Here is a 20,732-nt window from a genome sequence, read left to right as displayed (position 1 = left end):
GGGGGGGGGGGGGAATGGGAGCCCCCTCCTGGGAGGCAGGATATTTCCGGGGGCGGGATAATTGCAGTACCCAGCCAATGGGGAGAGGAGGGTGGGAAGCTGGGCTTCGAGTATAGGGAATATATGCTCACTGCCATAAAGGTTAAAGGCAGAGAGTGGAAGCTGCTGGGGGAGGGGCTGCTCGATACTGATTTGGGAAAGGGGGCGCGGCTTAATTAGAACAGCTGACCCGCCCCCTCTGCCGTCGTGCACTGTCCTTGTCCTGCAAGGAATCCGGTGAGTGCAAAGCGCCTCGGGGTGCAGCAAGCTTTGGGGGGGGGGGTGCAATGCAATACCCATAATTAGGGTTGGGGGTGGAGAGAGAGCAGGCAGGGAAGCGGTGGGTCAAGTGTGGGGGTATGCAGCTGATTCAGCCTCTTTGCAAAGAAGAGACGGGGCCTCTTCCTGAAGGTACGCTCTTTCACTCACTCACATACCCCTCCGCACGAAGAGCCCTGTAGTTTGATCAAGCCCATCTAGTCCCGCACCCTGTTAGAATCATAGAATCGTAGAGATGGAAGGGGACCCTGAGAGTCATCGAGTCCAACCCCCTGCAATGCAGGAATCTCAGGACCTTCCTCATGGTGGCCATGCCTGCAAGGAGGATGGGAGCCCAAGAGCATCTCTCCCCTCCAGCGGCTTCCAGGAACTGCTATTCAATTAAGCATAAGAATAATATTGTATAATATTTATACCCTCTCATCTGACTGGGTTTCCCCAGCCACTAGGGCAGCTCCCAACAGAATATTTTTTTAAAACCAATGAAGCATCAAACATTAAAACTTATCCATTCAGGGCTGCCTTCAGATGTCTTATAAAGAAGCAGGATCAGGAAGTTCTTAATGTCTGATAATAATAATAAAAATAATAATAATGATAAATTTTATTTATACCCTACCCTCCCTGGCCAGAGCCGGGCTCAGGGTGGCCAACACCAGTAAAATTACAGTAAAAACATAATAGGGGGAGAAAATACCAATTTAAAATACAGATTAACATGTCATTTAAAAAGCAGCCTCATTTTAAAAGTAGTCCATAGATCAAAACCATAAGGGGAGGGAAACATAAGGGTCAGACTGAGTCAAAGCAAAGGCCAGGTGGAACAGCTCTGTCTTGCAGGCCCTTCAGAAAGATGTCAAGTCCCGCAGGGCCCTAGTCTCTTGTGGCAGAGCATTCCACCAAGTTGGGGCCAGTACTGAAAAGGCCCTGGCCCTAGCTGAGACCAATCTAACCAGGACCTCCAAAATGTTGTCATTTGCGGAACTTAAAGTCCTCCGCAGGGCATACCAGGAGAGGCGGTCCCATAGATAAGTGGGTCCTAGGCCGCATAGGGCTTTAAAGGTTAAAACCAGCACCTTAAACCTGACCCTGTACTCCACTGGGAGCCAGTGCAGTTGGTAAAGCACTGGAGCCTCGCCGCGGCATTCTGCACCCGCTGGAGTTTCTGGGTCAGCTTCAAGGGCAGCCCCACATAGAGCGAGTTACAATAATCAAGCCTGGAGGTGGCCGTTGCATGGATCACCGTGGCCAGATCAGGGCGAGAAAGGTAAGGGACCAACTGCTTTAATATGGTGGAGATGGAAAAACGCCACCTTTGCTGTGGCTGCAACCTGTGCCTCTATGGAAAGGGAGGCGTCAAAGGTTACACCCAAGCTCTTGACAGAAGGCGTTGGCACTATTTGAGCCCCCGCAAGAGATGGGAGTTGGGCCCCCAACCCTATGTTGTCCCGACCCAGCCAGAAGACCTCTGTCTTCGAAGGATTTAACTTCAACCGGCTCCCACGCAGCCATCCAGCCACAGCTTCCAAGCATCTGGTCAGTGTGTTCGATGCCAAGTCAGGGCGGCTGTCCATCAACAGATAAAGCTCGGTGTCATCAGCATATTGATGACAATCCAGCCCAAAGCTCCGGACAATCTGGGCAAGGGGGCACATAAAAGATATTTAAAAGCATCAGGGAAAGGATTCCACCCTGTGGGACTCCACACACCAAGGAGTACCGCAGTGACAACTCCCTCCCTAGCGCCACCCTCTGTCCCCGACCTGAGATAAAGGAGAGCAGCCACTGTCGGACTGTGCTCTGAATCCCTACGTCGGCAAGGCGGTGGTCCAAAGGTTCGTGATTGATCATGTCGAAGGCTGCTGACAGATGTAAGAGAATCAGCAGTCCCGACCCGCCTCAATCCAGCTGTCTATGGAGATCATCTGTTAGGGCAACCAAAGCTGTCTCGGTCCTGTAACCAGGGTGAAAGACGGACTGAAATGGGTCCAGAGCCTATGTTTCATCCAGAAACCTACCAAGCTGTTCGGCAACTGCTCTCTCAATTACCTTACACAGGTATGGAAGATTTGATACCGGGCGGTAATTGGATAGATCTAAAGGATCTAGAGGTGTTTTGTTTAAGAATAGATGCACCACTTCTTCCTTCAACTCCCCTGGGAAAGTCCATGTACCAAGGGACTGATTAATGATCTCATCCAGGGGGACCCGCACCTCATCTAGACATGCTCTAATCAGCCAGGACGGGCGCAGGTCAAGGGGGCAAGTGGTACCACTGTATACCACTTTAAACAGCCATGGCTTCCCCCAAAGAATTCTGGGAGCTGTAGTTTGTTAAGGTTGCTTGGAGCTGTTAAGTGTGTTTGCCATATTTTGAAGAGCAAAAAAGAGTCCTTATGAGGACTCTCATTTTAAATATCTCTACCATATGTAGGCTATAGAAACTATAGAAGCTATATTGCCCGGGGGGCGGGGAAGAGAAGAGAAGAGGCAATCAAGTCTTTAACCATGGCAACCCTTAAAACCCTTATTTCCCTCAGAGTTATAATTTACCAAGTTCTCTGTGACAAGGAATAGATAGTGAAGCCACTCTACGTATTATCTCTCTGGGAGGGGAACAGCAAACTACAGCTCCCAGAATGCTTTGGGGACGCTATGACTGACTGAAGGGGTACTAGAGTGATTTAAATGTGGTGTGGATGTGGCCCTCAAGGGAGAAGGCAAGCAATCAGAAGGTAAGTGGAAACACAATGGAGCCCACGGGGGCCATTTTGCTCAGCAGCCTCCAGTGCCATTGTGTTCCTCCCAGGGCAACACAGCACTCGTCCCCACTGCCTGCCTTCTGAGATGTGGGACCATTCCCAAGGGCAGCTTGTGACATAGTGTTGTAGGGCAAGGCTGTTTCAAGGGAAGGTGGGAAAATGCATTTCTTCCACATAGCAGCCTGGATAATTTGTGGAGTGGGCTGTGAGTTTTTCCCCTTTTTCTCTTCAGCGGTGTCTCCCAAATACATTTCTGTTCCAAGCAGTCAATCAGAATTCATTGCCCGTCCTCTTGCAGACAAGGCCTTGAGAAAGATTATTGTCAAGATGGCGGTCTGGCAGTGGATCATCTGCCACTCAGACCCATATATACCTCCATGGGGTTAACTCGCCCCCGCCCATCAGAATTAATGAGAAAAAAATCATGATGATTTATGTGATCTTTGAATCAAATACATTTACAGGCAAAAGCAGGCTGTGGGGGGCAGGGGTTGATTCTAGGATTAAGTCTCCTGGTCTACCTAGCAATTGATCTTTGCCTTAATTTGTAACTCAATGCCTTGAACATCCCACTGGCATTTCTTTTTAAATGCTGATAATGTTTTATTGCAGATTTTTTATTATTATTTCGGTATCTCATTGTTAACAAAGTATTTTTATACATATGAAGAGCAGATCTTGGATTGACAAAATTATGGTTTGTAAAGTAAAAAGATTTTTTAAAAAAGGTTTTGTTTATCTCTGTTCTGAAATCTGCTTTTAAAGTAAAGTGTGTCAATATATTTGGGTTTGTTTATAAAGCAGAAGTGACTAGCTGTTCCTGGAAGCCCAAAAATGAGCTCTATATCAACAAAAGTTTTACCTATAATTATTCATAATGAAAAGCTGAAAGAAACGTGAGATTTTCCACCCTTGAGCTTTTGAACTACAACCCCCATCAACCTTGGCCATACAGGCTGAGGCTTATGGGAGTTGTTGCCCAACATCTGAGCAACCCCATGTTGGATATCCCTGCTCGAAACTTTATTTATTTAATTTCTATTCCACTTTATAATTTCAAGAAAAACCACAAAGCGGTTCACAGCTGTCAGGGGTTCAGAAGGAGAGACACAGGAGGGGGAGCAAATGGAGAGTGAGGAGGAGGAGTACGAGGGGGGCGCAGGCAGTGACAGTGGCCAGAGTTATTCCACAAGCCTCTCTAGCGAATCGGAGGACTCACAGAAGGGAGCGCCGGTGGCCAGAGCAAGGGAGATTCCAAGGGAGAAACCTCAAGAGGGAGGGGCCAGCGGGGAGTCCCTGAACAGCAGCTGGAGATCAGGGCCAGCGTCTCCACCAGAGCGCAGTGGGGAGGGGGAGTCCCAGGAGTCGGGACCAGTGTCCTCACCACCAGAGGGAGGAGAGGAGTCAGGTTTGGCAACACCCACATCGGGAAGCGGGGAAACGGTCAGAAGGAAAGTCACCGGCTGGGCGCGCGCGCCAAGTTCAAATGTACAGGAGCGCGGCACAGCGGGGAGCCCGGGAAGGGAGCCAGGTCCTAAAGCCCGCCGGAGGGAGGGGCAAGACTCAGGAGGCTCCGCGTCAGAGGAGTCCAGGAAGGAGGGAACCCCAGAGGGCAGAAGGACCCAACGCAGGAAAGAGCAGCGCAAGAGGTGGAGCCGGGCTAGAATCTTAAACTGGTGTGGGTGGAGCAGTGAGTCAGAGGGGACTTAGCCGGTCTAGCGTTAAGACGTGGGCCTGCGCGCCCAGAGCTTGGAAATGGAAACTAAACTTCAATAAAGACTTTTGTATATAATATCCACTGGGCGTTGGTCCTCTGTGAGCTGGGACCTAGCGGCAGTCCTGACAGTAAGTCCCCTCTCAATTTTCACCAATTTTGCAACCTCGTGGAGTGCGGGAAAGCAGCGAGGGGTGAAGATTGGTGCTTCGCGAGCTCACGAAAAACAGGGAAATGACTACCGAAGAGAGGATAGCGAGTTTGCAAAACGCAGTGACGCAGTTGACTGCAGAAATTGCGGCTTCCAGAAAGAAAGAACAGGAAGCAGCTGCTGCCTGCCAGGATCTGCGAACCAGGTTAGAAGTGCTAAGTACACAGAGGCTACCCGCCACCAGACCAGAAGGGATTGGGCTGGGAAACAGAGGAGGGAGCCTGGTATCTCACTTCAATGGGGACCTGCAGGAGTATCCTAACTTCAGAGCAGATGTGATTTATGCATTGCAGCTGCTTGACAAAGACTTTAAAAATGAGGAAGAGAGAGTGGGATTTATTATTTCGCATTTACGGGGGGAGGCAAAATCGTGGCTGCGCAATCTATGGAGAGACAAGGATCCAGCCCTCCAAAATGCGACTGCCTTCATTAAAGTGATGGATGCGTGTTTTTTATCTGAGATTGATGTGGATATCGCTAGGAGGGAGATTCACGGACTAAGACAAGGTAAAGCCACTGTGAGGCAATATCATTCACGTTTTTTCGGATTGGTGAATGTACTAGCCTGGGAGAAAGAATCGCCTGCCGTCAGAGACCTGTTCTGGGAGGGGTTGAGCGGAGCTGTGAAAGACGAGATCGCAAGGGGGGGAAGACCCCAAACCACCAAGGAAGTGGTGGAACGGGCTCTCTCCATTGGGGTTCGGTTGGAAGGACGCCCTTGGGGCAGGGAGGAAGGGCATTTGGGACGCACGCCAGCGAGAGGACTGCCTCCCTTCCCCAAGGAGGCGGCGCGCGCTCGATCCATGCCTCCGCTGGGAGGGGGAGAGGAGCCGATGGAGATAGGTGGTGCTAAGGCTCACTCCACAGTCGGAGCCCTAACTCCGGGAGCAGTCAAGATGAAGCCTCCTAGAGGAACCAGGAAGTGCTACATCTGCGACAGTGCTCAGCATATGGCAAAAGAGTGTCCCCAGCGGTTTCACAAGCATACTGCAGCCGCAGCGACAGTAACAGACGCAATTCAGCAGAGGGAGTCGCAGCAGGAAAACTCCACTGTCTGGCTGGAGATGGCGTCTCTGGGGACCAGCCAGACAAGTCAGTGAAGCAATCCCCAGGGATCTTACAGCCCACCGACCCCCTCCCACCCAAACCAGTAGTGCAGCTCACCGCATCCCTTCAGCTCCCCAATGGGCTACTTGTGGAAATTCCCATCACCATCGACTCGGGGAGCAATGCAGATTTTATAGACATGCAGTTCCTCCAGCAACATGGCATAGCCCTTCTGCCAGCGGCGGTACCTCTGAAAGTCGTCACAGTGGACGGCAGGGAGCTACTGGGAGGGCAAGTGCTACAGCAGACGCCGCCAATGGTGATGCGCATTGGAAACCACCGTGAGGTCATCAGCTTCAACGTCACCCGCCTGTCAGACACGCCCATAGTGTTGGGAATGAGTTGGCTGGATAGGCACAGCCCGGCATTAGCTTGGTACCAGCGGCAACTGACCTTCGGCTCCTCTTACTGCGCAGAACACTGCATCCTGGCGGACTTGGAAGATGAGGGGCACGAGGATGGACCACAGCTGAACTTGGGCACGTTGCAAGCGGTGCCTAACAGATACAAGGAGTTTTTGGAGGTCTTCTGCGAGAAAGAGGCGGATAAGCTGCCACCCCACAGACCCTACGACTGCAAGATCGACCTCCTGCCCGGGGCGACGCTCCCGACGGGGAAACTGTACTCCATGTCTGAGGATGAATTGCAAGAGCTCAGGGAGTTCATAGATCACAACCTGAAGCGGGGATTCATCCGGGAGTCCAAGGCGGCAGGAGGCAGTCCAGTGTTCTTTGTAAAGAAGCGGGACACGCCCCAAAAGAGGCTGGTCGTTGATTTCCGCTTCTTGAACCTCAAGACCAAGCCCTCAGCCTTCCCTATGCCCAAGATCGATGACCTGCTGGCGACGGTGAGGAAGGGTCGCATCTTTACCAAGTTGGATCTGCGCGGAGCGTACAATCTCATTCGCGTACGGGAAGGCGACGAGTGGAAAACAACCATGTTTACGCCGCTGGGCACTTATGAATACAGAGTTATGCCTTTTGGATTAAAAAATGGTTCCCACTGCTTTCAAGCCTTCATGCATCATGTCTTGGCGGGTCTCCTCTACAAGAAGTGCGTCTGCTTCCTGGATGACATCCTAATCTTCTCGGAATCGCCGGAGGCTCACGAGAGAGATGTTAGGGAAGTTCTGCAGAGGCTGCGGGAGCACAGGCTGTACGCCAAGCTGGAGAAGTGCCAGTTCGACAAGACGGAGGTGGATTTCTTGGGCTACAAACTGTCCGACAAGGGACTGGCTATGGACGGTGCCAAGGTACGTGCAGTACTGGATTGGAAGAGCCCACGCAATAGGAAGGAAGTACAGAGGTTTGTCGGTTTTGCCAACTTTTATCGCAAGTTCATCAAGGGTTTCGCCATGCAGACAGCGGCCATCACCGACACCCTCAGTTCCAAGAAGAAGAGGTTCATCTGGACGGAGCAGGCAGAGCAGTCCTTTCAGAAGCTCAAGCAGCTCTTCGCTTCCGAAGAGAACCTACTGCACGTAAATCCCAGCAGGCCCATGAGAGTGGAGACGGACGCCTCAGACAGGGCCGTGGGAGCCGTTCTGTTGCAGCAAGACCACCAGGGGGACTGGAAGCCGTGCGCTTTCTACTCCAGAAAACTCAGCAAAGCGGAGCAGAACTACACCATTTGGGACAGGGAGTTGCTGGCCATACATGCAGCCTTCAAGGCGTGGCGGCACTTCCTCGTCGGAGCCAAGCACACGGTGCAGGTCCGCACAGACCATAAGAACTTGGAGTACTGGCGCACGGCGAGGTTCCTGAACCAGCGACACATCCGCTGGGCGGAGTTCTTTGCAGATTTCGACTTCAGAATTGAGTACATCCCAGGAAACAGCAACGTCTTGGCGGACGCGCTGTCCAGAAAACCGCAGTATCTGGAGGCAGAGGCACCGGCGGCGGCCAAGCACATTTTCACACCACAGGCGTGGGCATGCGCGTCAGCCACGGTGGACCTGGACGCGGTGCGCCGCGCGCTGCAAACGGACTCGTTCGCCCGAGCCAAGATGGAGGAGGTGTGCAGTGGCAAGGCGAGGGGCGACGAATTCCAAGTGCGCGACGGCCTGCTCCTACGCAAGGGAGTCCTCTACGTACCAGGAGACAGCCTCCGCGCGAAGGTCCTGCAACAGCTGCACGACACGCCCAGCGCGGGGCACTTCGGCAAGGAGAAGACGGTGGACTTAGTAGCCAGAGACTTTTGGTGGCCTAAGATGCGGGGGGGATGTCGCGGACTATGTCAATAGGTGCGACACCTGCCAAAGGGCTAAGCCTGTGCACCAGCCGCCGGCGGGCCTGTTGGAACCGCTACAGACACCGTTCGTACCGTGGGAGAGGGTGGCCCTGGACTTTGTCACAGATCTACCCAGCTCAAGGGGCAAGACGGCAGTGCTCGTGGTAGTGGACCTGTTCACCAAGATGGCCCACTTCATTCCGTGCGCGAAGGTGGCCACGGCCGAGCAGACCGCTAAGATGTTCATAGACCACGTGTTCAAGGTGCACGGCCTACCACGGTCTATTTTGTCCGACCGGGGGCGCCAGTTCATCTCCAACTTCTGGCAAAAGCTGATGGGATTCCTGAACGTCAAGGTCAGCCTGGCGTCGGCGAGACACCCGCAAACTAACGGGCAGGCGGAAAGGGTCAACGCCATCATGCAGCAGTACCTGAGATGCTACGCGAACCAGCAGCCATCGACCTGGGTGGACTATCTACCGTTGGCCGAGTTTGCCTACAACAACACGAAGCACGGGTCCACGGGGGTGACCCCATTTTTCGCCAACTACGGGAGGCATCCCAGAACCTTCCCGGGTCTGGACACAGTGCGGGAGGGGGAGCCACAGGGAGCAGAGGAAGTGGCAGCGGAGTTGCAGGAGATCCACGAGCAGCTCAGGAGGCAGTTAGAGTTGGCAAAACAGGCTTACAAAGTGCAGGCAGATCGACACAGGAGGGTTGGGGAGGACATCCAGGTGGGAGACTGGGTCTGGTTGGCAGCACAAGCAGTTCCAGCCAGATCGTTAGCCAAGAAGAAACTAGGGCACAAGCAGCTAGGGCCTTACCAAGTAGAGGCGCAGATCAACCCAGTGGCCTTCCGGTTGACACTCCCGGAGGGTTCCAGAATGCACCCGGTCTTTCATAGATCAGTGCTCACGCCCTACAGAGAGCCCCACAGGTTTCAAGCACCGGGGAAGGCGCCAGACCCGTTCAGAGAAGCGCCCAAAAAAGGGGGGTCGCCGAAAGGGGAGCCACTTAATGAAGCCACTGAGATTTTAGACTCAAGGTGGGGGGAGGACGGGATTGAATATCTTCTCGCCACAGAGGACACCCCGGCCAGCGCCAACAGGTGGGTGCCGGATTACGCAGTGGAAGAGCAGTTGCTCAAGGAAGAATTCCACACACTTCTCCCGCACAAGCCTATGCCGGCGGGCTTTTTCGAGGATTGTTTGTTCACACCCACACTCTCGGCCAGCACTTTCCGGGGTTTCTCGTCAGCTGAGGACTCGGCTCCGGGAGGCAGTTCTCCGGAGGGATCACTTTCAGGTTTTGGCACGGGGGGATCTTATTGGTGGGAGGACCAACCCGAAGTGGGCTGGCGCAGAGACATGCCGAAGGGGCCCTGGGAGGTGGACCCCCATCAAGCAACAGGGGGAGGAGGGCTCTTGGGTGATTTGGGGTCGAGCGCAGATTTCGAGCACACCGCGCAGGAGATGGAAGCGGAGGAGGTCGTCGTCGACGAGCCCATGGGGGACTTCCCGGACTTATCTCGATGGTTGCAAGCCTCAGGGGACGAGCTGTATCCTGGACTCACCCCTACAACAATGGAGCACCCGGAACCCGCACCGGAAGAGGGGGAGGGGGGAAGGGGGGGCTTCGAGGGGGGGATGGATGTCAGGGGTTCAGAAGGAGAGACACAGGAGGGGGAGCAAATGGAGAGTGAGGAGGAGGAGTACGAGGGGGGCGCAGGCAGTGACAGTGGCCAGAGTTATTCCACAAGCCTCTCTAGCGAATCGGAGGACTCACAGAAGGGAGCGCCGGTGGCCAGAGCAAGGGAGATTCCAAGGGAGAAACCTCAAGAGGGAGGGGCCAGCGGGGAGTCCCTGAACAGCAGCTGGAGATCAGGGCCAGCGTCTCCACCAGAGCGCAGTGGGGAGGGGGAGTCCCAGGAGTCGGGACCAGTGTCCTCACCACCAGAGGGAGGAGAGGAGTCAGGTTTGGCAACACCCACATCGGGAAGCGGGGAAACGGTCAGAAGGAAAGTCACCGGCTGGGCGCGCGCGCCAAGTTCAAATGTACAGGAGCGCGGCACAGCGGGGAGCCCGGGAAGGGAGCCAGGTCCTAAAGCCCGCCGGAGGGAGGGGCAAGACTCAGGAGGCTCCGCGTCAGAGGAGTCCAGGAAGGAGGGAACCCCAGAGGGCAGAAGGACCCAACGCAGGAAAGAGCAGCGCAAGAGGTGGAGCCGGGCTAGAATCTTAAACTGGTGTGGGTGGAGCAGTGAGTCAGAGGGGACTTAGCCGGTCTAGCGTTAAGACGTGGGCCTGCGCGCCCAGAGCTTGGAAATGGAAACTAAACTTCAATAAAGACTTTTGTATATAATATCCACTGGGCGTTGGTCCTCTGTGAGCTGGGACCTAGAGGCAGTCCTGACAACAGCATATTAAATCAATAAAACATAAATAAAACAACCTGAAAAATGTGAAATATAGAATATACAATCAAAGCAACATAACAGAAAACAAAAATATTATCTTAAAGATTTCAAAATAAAAGTCCAAAGGTCGACCACAGAATTCATATTTAACATAGTAGAGCTGGGTGAGTCTGGGCCCCGTCCCCTAGGCCAGATGGGAAAGACCTTGCAGGGAGTGGTGGACTTTACACCTCACAGCCGGGCGATGTTCCTCCGGCCTCATGAGCAGCCTCTTTAATGGGACCCAAGTGTGTTTAATGTTGCAATTAACTTAATCTTCCCTAGATCTACTTTCAGCAGAAGCATGTGCCACCCCCACTGCCCATCTTCAAACTCAAGAGTAGCAAGCACATGTATCCTGTAGATGCGCTTGGCTCTTCCTGTTCAGCGTCACTAAAACTCTCCTCACCCCACCCCCTCTCACGAAACGACAGCCTCCTTTTAAGCACCCTGACAGTCATTTGCTATTCCTCCACCATTGCTCTCACAGTGCATGTGCGATACACACGCTTCGCTCTAGGGCCTCCTGAAGCATCTTAAACACCGAGACAAAGGGACGCTCTCCTGCTAAATGCACGCTCACTGATTTCAGGCGCGTACTCGGGAGAAACACAAACTAGCCTTGCACGGAAAAAGCATCCCCTCTACTTCTCTACCTCTCCCCCCTGGCCTAGTCCCACACTTTCTACCCTAAACCAAAACCTAACCAGGGACCCAGCTGAGGAGAGCTGCACTGAGGCCTTTGTAGGAAAATCCCCCTCCCCGGATTCTTCCCAGGAGCAGGAGGACTGTATAGATTTGGAAAAGTGATTTGCAGAGGAACATAGTTCAGAAGGCAGAAGCTGGGAAATACTGGATGGGGAACAGCTTGCAGAAGAAACTCTTGAGGGGGGAGAGTTAACAGATTCACTGTCTCTGGAAAGCATACATCCGCTCTCCCCAAGGTCAAGGAGAGCAGCGAAAGTGGCAGGACAGAAAGTACAGAGGGAACTAGCTCAGATTACGAGACACAGAAGTGACTGGGTGACTAGGGATGTGAGGGACTGGACCTCTTCATTGGGAGCACCGCCATTCCTAGAAGACGGGTTCTTTGTCCCCTTGCTGGGATCATTAAAGTTTCTAACTGGTAAGAAGACTCCTTTTCCTTTGTTCTGCTTATCTACGACCAAGGGGAAGGAAGGCAATTCCCTGAAGCCTGAAAGATGCTGATCCACAAGACAAGGGCAGCGCATCATTTTGGCAGTGATGGGTGGAGTCAAAACTCAACAGATTCATCACACGCCTTGAGCATTCCAGATTCACACTCTCCCCCTGGATAATCTAGCAACAACTTGCAACTTCTTTTGTACATCAAGTATATGTGACCTTCATTACTTTAATACATATATATGTGTATACAAATTTAAATACAAAATCAAAAACATCTCATGGGTTCCATGTATTTAAAATTGATTTCTGCCTTTATTCGTTTCTTGACGTAAATTAAATAGTGAACATTGAGTGCAACGTTGCATACATTTATATGGTTTTTCACCTGTGTAAATTTGCTTAGGAATATTAAGGTCTCCACTCTGTCTTAAGCTCTTTCCACATTCCTTACATCTGTGGTTTCCCCCCCTGTGTGAGTTAGCTGATGTTTCCTAAGGCCTCCACTTAGACTAAAGCTCTTTCCACACTCCATACAATTAAATGGTTTCTCCGTGTGAGTTCGTTGATGTATTCTAAGGTCTCCACTACGACTGAAGCTCTTTCCACATTCCATACATTTAAATAGTTTCTCCCCCGTGTGAGTTCGGTGATGTATTCTAAGGTCTCCACTTTGACTGAAGCTCTTTCCACATTCAATGCATTTAAATGGTTTCTCCCCTGTGTGAGTTAGTTGGTGTGTTCTAAGGTTTCCACTTTGACTGAAGCTCTTTCCACATTCAAGACATTTAAATGGTTTATGCCCCGTGTGAGTTCGTTGATGTATTCTAAGTTTTCCACTTTGACTGAAGCTCTTTCCACATTCAATACATTGAAACGGTTTCTCCCCCGTGTGAGTACGTTGATGTATTCTAAGGGCTCCACTATGACTGAAGCTCTTTCCACATTCAATACATTTAAATAGTTTCTCCCCCATGTGAATTTGTTGATGTATTCTAAGTGTCCCACTTTGACTGAAGCTCTTTCCACATTCAATACATTTAAATGGTTTCTCCCCTGTGTGAGTTCGTTGGTGTATTCTAAGGTGACCACTACGACTGCAGCTCTTTCCACATTCGAGACATTTAAACCGTTTCTCTCCCGTGTGAGTTTGTTGATGTATTCTAAGGTCTCCACTACGACTGAAGCTCTTTCCACATTCAATACATTTAAATGGTTTCTCCCCTGTGTGCGTTTGTTGATGCATTCTAAGGTTTCCACTTTGACTGAAGCTCTTTCCACATTCAATGCATTTAAATGGTTTCTCCCCTGTGTGAGTTCGTTGATGTATTCTAAGGTCTCCGTTTTGACCAAAGCTCTTTCCACATTCAATACATTTAAATGGTTTCTCCCCCGTGTGAGTTCGTTGATGTCTTCTAAGTTTACCACTTTGAGTGAAGCTCTTTCCGCACTCCATGCATTCAAACGGTTTCTCCCCCGTGTTAATTCGTCGGTGTATCCTCATTTTTCCACAGTGACTAAAGCACATTCCACATTCCCTGCATTTAAATGGCCTCTCTGCTCTTCCCACTGATTTCACAGACCTCTCCGTAGAATCCTGGCCATCATCTTCCTCACCTGTTTGGGGCAGGGAGAGAATCCTGTTAGGAAAGACAATAAATGAACTGAACACACGTCAATCCCCATGTGCACCTTCTCTTATTTTCACTCCCTCTCCATTTTCAACTGTCTCCATGTTCCAATTTTTTAGGAATGCGGATGAGATAATGGCTAGAGAAACCCATGATCACTCCATTCACACTTAAGAGAGCACCATCATTTTATAGTAGAGATCTACGGTGGAACTGGCTTATAAGACACATCTCTGTCTTTTTCTTTTTCAATTACAGATAGGTAGCCGTGTTGGTCTGCCATAGTCAAAACAAAAAAAATTCCTTCCAGTAGCACCTTAAAGACCAACTAAGTTAGTTCTTGGTATGAGCTTTCGTGTGCATGCTTCTTAATACTAGTTTCTGGAAAGCACAGGAGGGCAGAGGGCTCTTGGGCTGAAATCTTGCTTGCTGCTGTATCTGAAGAAGTGTGCATGCACACGAAAGCTCATACCAAGAACTAACTTAGTTGGTCTTTAAGGTGCTACTGGAAGGATTTTTTTTGTTTTTTCTTTTTCAAGTGAGGAAATGATCACAGGCTCCAATAGCAGTCTCTCCTATGAGTAAGAAGTAAAACTGAAGTGTTCTTATGCCACATGTAAGTGTAAAATCATTGCAATATATTAGAACCTAAACAAAGCCTTCTGCGTCGGGTAAAGGCCCACCTAGTCCAGCATCCTGTTTTCACAGTGGCCAAGCAGAAGCCTGTGGGAAACCAGCAAGCAAGATTTCAGCCCAAGAGCCCTGTGCCCTCCTGTGCTTTCCAGAAAATAGTATTAAGAAGCATTATTGCCTAGGACTACGAGGGCAGAGCACAGACACCAGCCTAATCCCTTTTTTCAAGATATCCAAGTTGCTGGCCGTCACTGTCTCTTGTGGGATGGAAGACCATAGATTAACTATGCTTCTGTTTATTCATCTTCTGCAGCCCATAAAGGCTCATAAATGTATTATGGCTTAAGCTTTTGTGAGCTACAGTCTGACATTGTGGAATCTTGACTAGGAAAGCTGGTGCCACTATAAACCCGTGAGTCTTTTTGTCGGGTTTTTGTACTTATTTTGAACTTAAGTCTTAATATGCAAAGGACTGCTTTGAATACATGGGTTGCCCTTGAATGGAGAAGAAAGCACCTTGCTTGCATCTGGATCCCCTGGGAGAGGCGGTGGATCCAGGGATTGTGAATGAACAAGACCTCTCCCTTCCGTGCGGTGGGAGTAGGTGGGTTAAAAGTGGGGGAGAGACCTCCCCCTCCTGTCCTTTTGGGAAATAGGAGCTTTTGCCGTGAGTAAACAACTTAGATGGCAAGTTCTCAAGAGAAGCACTTTGGAGCACTGCTTGCTCATGCTATCTGTGCGTGCATGTGTGTCTTTGGACCTAGAAGACAACATACACTAGTGGTCAAAATTGTGGAAACCTTGGAGAAGGTGTTTTTCTGGGGTTTGATGGCTCATAATACCCCCCTTTTTGGGAGTAATACCATAAAATTATATATCAACGGAAAGATATAGTGGTACTTCAGGTTACAGACGCTTCAGGTTACAGACTCCGCTAACCCAGAAATAGTACCTCGGGTTAAAAACTTTGCTTCAGAATGAGAACAGTAATTGTGCTCTGGTGGCACGGCGGCAACAGGAGGCCCCATTAGCTAAAGTGGTGCTTCAGGTTAAGAACAGTTTCAGGTTAAGAACAGACCACTGTAATTTAAAGTACCACTGTAATTTAAAGTAGAATGTAATACAACAACTTTGAGGAAGGATTGCAACATAAATAAGCAGGACATTTGTCAGTGTGTTATGTGATTGCAATCAAGTTGGTTGGGGATTTTTTTGTTCTTTCAGTTAGTGAACTTGTAAAATGTAATAAAATAAAATAAATGTCACAAAGAGTTGACTTTGTGATTGCGGGCTTACGGACTGGAGTAAGACAAAGCCCTAAGGGGGATTTCAGGCCACCGAGGAGAGGTTTAGGGGCTAAAAAAAGCCTCCCACACAAAACTCTGCAGAAGAGTGGGGCTGCAACGGGGTCCAGCTGAGCCCTAGGTCTCCCGGCAAACAGGCTCCCGCAGTTGCATCAGCAGCGGGTGGGGGAGGGGAAGACGGTTGAGGCGGGCTGTCGGCTCCAATGCACATCTGAATATCCGAAGCCTAAAAGCCGCCCTCTGAAGTGACAGATCTTCTGTTATAAGGTAAAAGAAAAAGAAGCTTTTGGAGAGGAATTTAAAAATTTGGACTTAAATTCAATTTGAACTTCAAAGTGAGAAGTATTAAAAATGGAAGCCGTACTTCTGCTATTCAGGGGAGAACCCTGCAGAGACGTTTTGTGAATAAGATGAAAGCCCCCAAAAATCTACATTACAGCCTCTGAGTGAAAGCAAATGTATTTTTAACCCTAAAATTCCTGCTTTGCTGGAAGAACAGGATTTGTAAATAGTTGCCTCTCAGTTTTGACAAGCTCTGCGATTTGAATATCCAACAACTTGGAATTTTTTGAGACATCCACCAAAGTCTGGCAGGATTAGACCCTGTGTAGCTGGAGGGGTGATAAAAAAGGAAAGTGGCCAACATATAGAGATTTGTTAATAGAAGAGGAGAAAGGTTTGAAATTTAAAAGTTATGAAAACTTGAAAGGTACTTTACAAAGTTGGTTGCATCACAGACAAATTAATGAGCAATTTAAAGAAGATAATAAAAGGGGGTTCAGCTATACTATCTCAAACTTTCAAAAGGAAATTGTGGAGGGAAATACCAAATTATTGAAGAGAGCATATAACATTTTGCTATATGAAGAGACTTTAGATGAGAAGGTAAAATTGGCCCAAATAAAATAGGCTCCGGATGTTGGGCTTAATATACAGTTGGAGGAATGGGAAAGTTTATGAAAACAAATGTAAAGTTTACAGATTGTATATCATTAAGAGAAAATTACAGTGGTACCTTGGGTTAAGTACTTAATTCATTCCAGCGGTCCATTCTTAACCTGAAACTGTTCTTAACCTGATGCACCACTTCAGCTAATGGGGCCTCCTGCTGCTGCTGCGCCGCCGGAGCACAATTTCTGTTCTCATCCTGAAGCAAAGTTCTTAACCTAAGGTACTATTTCTGGGTTAGCAGAGTCTGTAACCTGAAGCATATGTAACCTGAGGTACCACTGTATTTGAAAATGATATATAGATGGTATATCACACTGGAAAAACTGCAAAAATGTATAAAACAGGATCCAAGATATGTTGGAGATGTAAAGAGAAAGATGGTACTTTTTTCATGTATGGTGGGAATGCAAGAAGGTCAAAGAATACTGGGAAATGATATATAATGAACTGAAAAAAATGTTGAAAAAACCCTTTGTTTAAAAACCAGAATCTTTCCTGCTTCTGATTTTAGATCATGATACATGAGGGGGAAATTGGACATAGTTTATGTATGCGACAACAGCAACAAGAATTTTATTAGCACAAGTATGGAAAACAGAAAACGCCAACAAAGGAAGCAGTGCAAGCCAAGCTTATGGACTACGCGGAACTGGCTAAGCTGACAGAGAGAATACATGAGAGAGACAACATCGATTTCAAAAAAAAGGGGGAACCATTTATAAACTATAGAAAGAGACAGTATAAAGATATGGACTCTTTGGCAGGTTTTGACAACTATATAAGAAGCAAAATCAGCAGAGTATAGAATTTGTTTAATAAATCAATACGGAAATATGGGGGAAGCCAAAGAGGAGGGAGGGGAGAAATACGGATATAGAAATTGTTCAATTAAGATTTGTGGAAATTTGTTGTTATAATTTGAAAATTCAATAAAAATATTTTTTTTAAAAATGTGTTTTGCGATTGCTATCGAGTTGGTTGAGGTTTTTTTTCATTTAGTGAGCTTGTAAAACATAATAAAATTAAATAAATGGCACAAAGAGATGACTGGTCACCTAGAAAGGGATGTAAAATAGTACTATTAAGTGAACAAGGCTACAGTTATGAAGATATTAGAAGAAAAATTGGCAGAAACTTAACCAAAGGGGGCATTTCTAAATTTTGGAAGAGGTATAAGGAGACGCAGTCACTACAAAATCAGACTGGGCTAAACCCATGTTAACTGGACAGCAGAACAATGGGACAGTGTTATTTGGAGTGAGGAGATCAAAATCTCGCTTGGTAGTGATGGCATGAAATACGTGAGGAGAATCGGAGGAGATTTACATCCTATTTACATTGCACCTTCCGTGAAACACCCAGTCAGTGCTATGATCTGGGGTTGTATGGCGGCAAAAGGTGTGGAGAGAATTTGTGTCATTAATGGGAAAGTAAATGCCCCAAAATACATAGCCCAGACTTGAACCCAATCAAAAATCTATGGAGCTGACTAAAGAAACTTGTTAGTCAGAAGCGGCCCAGCAATAAAACCCAATTAATAAGGGAAATAATTTAATCTTAGTTTCACATTATTAAAGCTGCAGAACTAAAAAGCTTACTTTACTTCATGGAAGGCCAAAGGTTACCCAGCTAAGTATTAACTGACACGGTGAGAATTTTTGTATATCTCTTTTGTTGTATGCGTTTCACGTTTCTTCTTTATGACTGCCGTTGTAATAAATAATCCTTCATAAAAGTTATTGCATTACATTTTTCATTAAATTATATTTCCATTGATATATAATTTTATGGTATTACTCAAAAAAAAAGTGGTGTTAGGAGTTATCAAACCTCAGAAATACACTTTTCCAAAAGGTTTCCACAATTTTGACCACTAGTGTACATGTTTACATCACACGATTACTTAAAGAGGGCATTTCTTTAAAATTGAAGGCCATTTCTACAAAATGGAAGACTTCTGAAGGCAGCCCTGTACAGGGAAGTATTCAATGTTTTCGGTGTTTTTTATTTTGTTGGAAGCCTTCCAGAATGGCCGAGGAATCCAGTCACATGGGCAGGGTGCAAGTAATGAATTATTATTATTATTATTATTATTATTATTATTATCAGAGACTCTGTCCCAACCACCCCCTTGAACACAACAGGGCTTCCTATTTTTACTTCTATTCTTTACATTTCTATACTGCCCTCCCTCCGAAGATCACAGGGCAGCTTACAATAGAAAATCAGAGATGCACAGCACAGTAAGAAATAAAAACGACAACTGCCCCCTTACGCACGTACAAATGCAGGTGTGAAGGCCATAGATTGTTTAATGAGCCCAATGCCTGGGAAGAAGAAGAAGAAGAAGAAGAGTTTGGATTTGATATCCCGCCTTTCACTCCCTTTAAGGAGTCTCAAAGCGGCTAACATTCTCCTTTCCCTTCCTCCCCCACAACAAACACTCTGTGAGGTGAGTGGGGCTGAGAGACTTCAAGGAAGTGTGACTGGCCCAAGGTCACCCAGCAGCTGCATGTGGAGGAGCGGATTACCGCTCTTAACCACTACACCACACTGGGAGAAGAGGAATGCTTTCGCCTGGTGCCTAAAGAGAAGGAAGGAAGGGAGGGAGGGAGGGAGGGAGGGAGGGAGGAAGGGACACTGAGGTTCACTTCTGAGGGTCTTCTGCCAGTTCCCTCCCTGCAAGAAGCGAAGCTACAGGGAACCAGGCAGAGGGTCTTCTCGCTGGTGGCGCCCTCCTTTCCAATTTCAAATAAATAAACAACTATCTGACTTTTAGAAGACATCTGGAGGCAGCCCTGTATTGGGAAGGTTTTAACGTTTGATGTTTTATTATGGTTTATCTATGCTGTAAGCCGCACAGAGTGGCTAGGGAAGCCCAGCCAGATGGGCAGGTATTATAATAATAATAATAAATTTTATTTATATCCCGCCCTCCCCAGCCGAAGCCGGGCTCAGGGCGGCTAACAATAATCAAATAATCAAACAATCAAATAGTCACACATTCAAAATATTTCATTATAAAAATTAGTTAAAATCAAATTAATGGCAACCGATTAAGCAAGATTCTGTACAGGTTGCCAGAGGAGGGAGTCAGGCTGCGCCCTGGCCAAAGGCCTGGTGGAACAACTCTGTCTTGCAGGCCCTGCGGAAGGATGTCAGGTCCCGCAGGGCCCTAGTCTCTTGTGACAGAGCGTTCCACCAGATTGGAGCCGCAGCCGAGAAGGCCCTGGCTCTAGTTGAGGCCAGCCTAACCTCTCTGAGGCCTGGGACCTTGAGGGTGTTATTATTTGCAGACCGTAGGTTTCTCTGTGGGGCATACCAGGAGAGGCGGTCCCGTAGGTACGAGGGTCCTAGGCGAGTATTTTATTATTATTATTATAATTATTAACCTGCCCAACAATGTCCAAGCCTCTCCTTTCCCGCCTCCTTCCCTGCAACTGCCTTTGCACGCACCAGATCTGGGCAGGAAGAAGATCCCCTCTTTCCACAGAGGAAACCCCACCCCCCTCCACCTTCAAGGCCCCATTAAGAGAAACAGCTCCCTTTCCTCCCTTCTCTTCTTCTCCCCGTCCCGGGGCTTCTCATCCTGGACCCCCCACCCCTTGCCAAGCCCCTTCCCTCCTTCCCCGCCGCTGGCTTTGCACTCACCCGAAATCCTGGCAGCAGCAGCGACGCTGGGCAGCGGGGGCGGGAATGGGAGCCCCCGCCTGGGAGACAGGGAGTGACACTGTTTAATTAGGAGGCTTAATTAGGACGTGCTCTGGTCCAGGGGGCCACGAAGAGTCGGACACGCCTAAACAACAACAATTAGGACGAAGCAGCCCCCTTCCCTCCCTCCTTTGCAAGCCCCTATTGTAAAGCTTCCGCTGGTGAAGCCGGAAGTCAGGTGACTCTGGCGAGGAAGGAGAAGTTTCCCCCCCCCCCAGCCTCTTTCCTTTCCTTTGATAATTGGGGGAAGGAAAACCTTGCAGGACCAGCCAATGGGGAGACGAGGGAGGGAACCTGGGCTTCGAGTAGAGGGAGCATCAGCTACTTTGGACCCCTTCCCTCTTGCAAGAACGTATTGTAATCAATAAACTCTTTACTGCCTCACCTGTTTGGTTCAGATTGTATTTCGAGGAGGGATCAAGGGCCTCATGACCCACTTCTTACAATGTAGGAAGCAGCTTACAGCAAAAAAAGCCTAATGACTCTTCTGGGTAAATGAATAAATTATTTTAATAAATATTTAAATGGAGACCACATTTTACATTCTCATGTTCATGCAAACA

General features: G+C 48.6%; 2 protein-coding genes and 2 long non-coding RNA genes across 4 annotated transcripts in view; 1 reads left to right on the top strand and 3 right to left on the bottom strand.

Annotated features, from left to right (window-relative positions):
- The window catches only part of LOC310837695 (uncharacterized protein), a 46,709-nt gene extending 44,104 nt beyond the window's left edge, over nt 1-2,605 (bottom strand). Inside the window, exon 1 of the mRNA XM_083724686.1 lies at nt 2,131-2,605. Within this exon, the coding sequence (XP_083580812.1) occupies nt 2,131-2,169 (39 nt within the window). The 5' untranslated portion in view covers nt 2,170-2,605. The remainder of the gene's footprint in view (nt 1-2,130) is intronic.
- The window catches only part of LOC310838113, a 76,860-nt gene that overhangs the window by 48,970 nt on the left and 7,158 nt on the right, over nt 1-20,732 (bottom strand). The window lies entirely within an intron of this gene.
- On the top strand, nt 11-18,193 carry LOC310838198. The gene is made up of 3 exons (XR_014560790.1): nt 11-297; nt 14,110-14,186; nt 16,970-18,193. It is a non-coding gene; the product is annotated as an uncharacterized lncRNA (long non-coding RNA).
- LOC310837718 (uncharacterized protein) lies at nt 12,153-20,242 on the bottom strand. The gene is made up of 2 exons (XM_083724735.1): nt 20,110-20,242; nt 12,153-13,556 (listed from the first exon to the last, which is right to left on the bottom strand). The coding sequence occupies exon 2, from the start codon at nt 13,465-13,467 to the stop codon at nt 12,370-12,372; it is 1,098 nt and encodes a 365-aa protein (XP_083580861.1). The 5' UTR covers nt 13,468-13,556; nt 20,110-20,242; the 3' UTR covers nt 12,153-12,369.

The sequence above is a fragment of the Podarcis gaigeae genome (genome assembly GCF_964106915.1).
Source record: "Podarcis gaigeae genome assembly, chromosome: 2".
Lineage (NCBI taxonomy): Eukaryota > Metazoa > Chordata > Lepidosauria > Squamata > Lacertidae > Podarcis > Podarcis gaigeae.
The sequence above is the reverse complement of the archived record's forward strand: the minus strand, read 5'-3'. Positions and strand labels throughout refer to the sequence as shown.